This window comes from Vigna radiata, chromosome 10 (assembly GCF_000741045.1).
Source record: "Vigna radiata var. radiata cultivar VC1973A chromosome 10, Vradiata_ver6, whole genome shotgun sequence".
Taxonomy (NCBI): Eukaryota; Viridiplantae; Streptophyta; class Magnoliopsida; order Fabales; family Fabaceae; genus Vigna; species Vigna radiata.
In genome coordinates this window covers 20,991,569-20,996,616 of record NC_028360.1, presented here as the reverse complement: position 1 = coordinate 20,996,616, position 5,048 = coordinate 20,991,569, and the positions used below count along the sequence as shown (strand labels likewise).

The 5,048-nt window shown below is 33.6% G+C and overlaps 1 protein-coding gene across 10 annotated transcripts in view; it reads right to left on the bottom strand.

Moving 5' to 3' along the window:
- Positions 1 to 6: 6 nt before the first annotated feature.
- Positions 7 to 5,048, bottom strand: part of LOC106775554 (callose synthase 9-like) — an 8,067-nt gene continuing 3,025 nt past the window's right edge. For all 10 annotated transcript variants that reach the window (XM_022787156.1, XM_022787151.1, XM_022787157.1 and 7 more), the window contains 4 exons: positions 3,544 to 3,800; positions 2,455 to 2,551; positions 1,019 to 1,129; positions 7 to 940 (listed from right to left, as the gene is read on the bottom strand). In XM_022787156.1, the coding sequence (XP_022642877.1) occupies positions 818 to 940; positions 1,019 to 1,129; positions 2,455 to 2,551; positions 3,544 to 3,590 (378 nt within the window). In that variant the 5' untranslated portion in view covers positions 3,591 to 3,800 and the 3' untranslated portion in view covers positions 7 to 817. The remainder of the gene's footprint in view (positions 941 to 1,018; positions 1,130 to 2,454; positions 2,552 to 3,543; positions 3,801 to 5,048) is intronic.

Here is a 5,048-nt window from a genome sequence, read left to right as displayed (position 1 = left end):
CATAACATCAATACATTCAGCAGGAGTATGAAGATGTCCAATCTCAAATGCTGCTTTAAAAGCCTTAGAATCAATAAGTNCAACAGTGTCATCAACATGCTCTATAGGATCTATGCACAGATAATCAAGTGCATTAAACAATACAGGGAACTCAGATAAAGCAACTGGAATTTCAAGGTTAGAACACACCTGTGTTGACTCATTTAAAATGTCTTTACCAACAACAGCAGAATCAATTGTGTGCATGTGTGCATGTATTTGTGTTGTGTGTGTGAATGAGTTTGTGTATGTAGAGGCGAGGTTTGTGTATGTATTTGTGTTTTTTTTTTTTGTGAGTGTCTTTGTATGTGTAATATGTGTGTGGGGGAGGGATGTGGCTACATGTTTAAACTTCGGGCAAACATGACATCAAATTGGGTGGGAAAGTCAATCTAGCAATCTCTACAAGTTATTGGAAAATTTTAATTAAACAATAGCTTCTTTCAGCTGATTTATACATAAATCTTTTTGGGATGTTTACGTGAAAAACATTCTTTTCTAGAACAACTTTGTTAGTTGTATTACTAGTTAATCCAATAACTAGTTATAACTTCCCCATAACAAACTTGAAAATTAATCACTTATTTTAAAGGATAAGAGGAAGAATTGGAATATGGGTAAAATAAAAGAACTTTAAATCTACTGTAAATACACTAAGATTAGCCCATAATCATTTATATATTCTAAAAATATTGCAAATTTTGAGAACCCAATAAAAAAAATATATTTTCTACAATTGAAAGAATCACACTAATCTGGACTTCAAAAAACATGGAAATCATACAAAAATACACTGCAAAAAGTCAAACACATTAGTGTTCCTCGATGAAGGATTGAAATAGCCCCTGGGCAACTCTGGCAAGCCATTGAAATACTTCAAAGCTGACATTGATGCTTGCACCTAACAATCATTTTTTTCAGGTAAAAATAAGTTAACCTGAATAGTTAAAAATTTGGAATCCCAAACAAAGTAACTCACCTCAGGTAAAGAAACAATAACATTTGTTGAAGAAGATGTGTCTAAGGGAATGATTTTGTATGCAATCAGATCCTCTGTCAAAGCAGAATTTGAGTCCATAACCTGCTTCAGCTGTAACAAAAAACACAGATGAATACATGTTGAAGTTCAGAAAGTATTCCCATGTGATTGCATGGTAAATGGAAAACCAATACCATTCATCCAAACTACAATTCACCAACACAATCATTTTAACTTCAAATAATTTTTCCCACAATCCTTGTTATGAAGCCAATTACACCCAGAGGAATAAAAAACAAACACAACAGGAAAAAAATACAAATGAAATCAGATAATACTAAGCCCAATAAATTATAGTTCCACACTCAAAAAATACACTAATAAATATATGCAAAAAATATACTAACACCATAAACATTGGCTTCCTTCATAAAGAAAATTCAACTTCATCTAAAAATCCTTTACCCATGCAACAATAATAGAAGACTCCTCACTATTGCAATGCTGGATTATAATGCTTGTATTTAATGCAATAATCTTAGAAGAACCAAACTGAAGATAGAACTAAAGAGGATAAACACCACATGAACTGAAAAAATTTATTATAACATCACACTGAAAACATTAGTACAAAAATGTGTTTATAGGCCTTGCTTACTGAAAGTTGTACTAACTAATTAATAAAACATACAGCTGTACACAATGACTTACATGTGATAACTATATAAACTTTTCAGACACACTTCTTTCTTCTAATATCCCCTCAAATTCTAGGAGAAAATTTTTCAGACGAAATATATTACATAATGAGTTTGCTCCAAAGAAACATAAAACTAACTGAAGATAGAGCCCTACTAACGAATACACCAGACATTCTTTGGTACAAAAATTACTGTACCAAAGAATTATTTGCATGATAAATTATTTCAACAGACACTGTCAAACACCACCTGCTATGCCAACATATAAACCCACCAACAACAGAAACCCGGTTTGCTAACAGTAAAAATTCTGAAGTATCTTCTGGACAACATCAAAATAACTTGTATTCAAGGATCGATCAAGATTAAGAACCGGTAAGAAGTGAAAAACAAGGTGAGAAAACAAATTAAAAAAATAACTACAAGAAGGATACAAAATCATAAATTCTAATACAAAGTTAAATAAAATAGAAAGTCCACAAACAAGTTCTGCCAAAGGATCTGTCTCAAACATTTTACTATTATTTTCACTTTATGTATAGAATTGAGATTACAAAGAAGTAAAAAAAATCGACCAAAAACAGAAATCTCTCAAAATTGCAAATCTCTCAAAATTGAAAACCAACTCAGAAGCACGATAAACAACAAAGCTACCTAAGAAAGATAGTCCATAAAAGTAAATAAAAGCATGAAAATGGTAGTTTATAAAGAGTGCCAGGAAAGCATGAACACAACCTCATCCGGAATTTCCTCACTCAGCTGCTCAAGTAATGTTCCCAAAACCTTTAAGGTGGCAAAAACCCTTTTCCTCTTCACAGTTATGCACTCCAACCTGTACTTAGAAGAAAACAGTTAATGTGAAATACATCTGCATATCGAACAAAACAAATCATTAATCAGACAAGTCCATGAACAAAGTTTATCTAGTGAGCTATTTTTTTGGTGAAACAATGAAATTTTCATACAAAAAGAAAAATAAAAGGTGGAACAGTTGTTAATTATGAACAAATGGAGATTCTTGAGCACAAGCTTTGATTTCCAGCTTCAAACAATCTTTTTTGAATAATCATTATAGTGCCACCATAATACTATATAACATAGTGATAGGATGGACATGGAAAGGCTCAAAAGAAAGAAAAACAAATATTTTAAAGATGGATAAGACCAGCCTCCACAAATGGAGCTTTGTCACAAGGAATCAAGAAACAGTTGAAAGGCATCGTCCACCAGACTGGTACCCTTCAAGAATGATAAGGAAGTCAATAAAAAGTAGGCTAGACCAAAGGATGTATGCAATAATTTCAAGCAGTCGGGAGTTTGTAATAATGATTGTCCAAGAAAGGGCAACAAGAATCAAGTAGTGTGTCCAGTATTCGAAATGGCATCTTGTCTAAAAGTGACTTGGTGTTCATGGTAAATTATGCCACCACCTCAGGATGGTTAGATTAGGCTCTACATGGATAAAATGCATAATGGCATCGTTTGGACTCTCACCAATGTCCAATATGTTATCTCAAAAACTCTTTATCCACTGGAGTCGGGGATGAGAAAAGTTGTGAGTGCCAAGGAGAAGCTGGAGTGATTCATATCATGGGGAGAAGTGGTTATGTGATGATGCAGGGAAACAAGGAAGGAAGTATGTATGTCCTTTAGGGATTGGATGTAACATATGGAATTTCAATTCAGTTATACTTTCTCTCTCATCTCTCCATGAACTCAATCAAAATTGATTAAATTTTATTGCAAATAACAATAAAACTTTATCCACATGGGTGGCGTAAAGGAATCTGACAAAACAAACAATTAGACACATTTATGACTTACTTTAACGCATGTAGTACCACAACAAGAGAGGGAAAGAGGAAGCACATGATAATCCAAATCAGTCTTATGCCATTTTCTCAGTCAAAACACATACTCGCCAAATCCCAACTAAAAGCACCAGATTCCCTCAACTTCATTTCTTCCTCACGTAATCTATCCACATTATTCTTTTCTCTATAACTTTTGTAGAACTCTTGTAACCACGCTACGTCCTGATATCTATCTATGGTTCCAGCTTCTCTTTTAGCCAGCTTTTGCTGAAAATATAAACAAATAACAGATTATAAAAATTATACCAGCCAATGAAATGAGGTAAGCAGTTCACTAAAGTGAAGAACATAAAAAGGACTGTAGAAAGTTTAAGAATAAAGGGAGAACAAAAATGTGTAGATCATAAAATGATAGTCTCCCTAAAGAGTGCATGTTAAAAATTATCTAACATTCTGCTTGAACAGACAGTTGTAAGTTAGAGTTACAACACAGTTGTAACAGATCTCTGTTGAGATTATATTTGACACAAATATTCAGTTTCAGTTTGTTTGATTTTGTCCATGTTGTTCATCTCTCTCATCTTAATATCTGGTCACTTTCCCTCATTTTCCATTTGGTTCCCGAATCATAACAACCAGCCCTGCCTGATTCCCTGACTCAGGTGCTTGATCAACACAATATTCAGTAGTTTGGCCCATATAAATGTCCTGACTAAATTACATTTGAACTTGAAAATGGGCAAGTTTTGCATATTTCTTCCTTTGGTTCCCTTTCATACTTTCACTCCCCTCTAAATTGTAATGACTTACTATTTTCACATCATTTACTTCTTATAATTTGCATAACCAAAAACCCGTCAAGTGACAAGGTCCAGAACAATAAACTAGTAGTTGTAGTCAAACATATTCCAGCTCATGATCAATTACCAAGCTGCTATATCCTACCATTTCTATTGAATAAATTCTTCTTTGTCAAAGATAAAGTCCCAAGCATGCAACTAGTAGTATCAGTTCAATACAACACAGCTCAAGATCAATGACCTAGTCACTATCTCCTCTACCAAAAATCACTTTCTGAGGAACAAACTCAAAAAGTGTTTAAACTCCATTCTTTGGCCTATGACTCACCCACCTTGAATGTGGAGGGGTTTGAAGTATGTACTCCATTAATGTTAGAAAATCATCCTACTAAGGCTCATCCCTATCCAGTCTTAGTTGTGGCTTCTGTAGGAGCGACCCTAATTGCAGCCACAAAGGTGGAGGTTTAGTCCCATATTGACTAAAGATATAATTTAAATAAGCTTTATAAGTATTTGTCCTTCCTCACCTAACAATGAGAGTTTTGTGGTACTTAGCTTGACCCTAAATAAATTCTGAATTTATTAGAATTAGTCTAGCTTTCCAATTTATACCTGTTTCAAACTTTCCAATTTATTAGTAATACAAGTTACCGTGGCTATAAAATCCCCGATGAAAAAAATCTCTAATTAAGTGGAAGAAAAAATACTTTCAGCA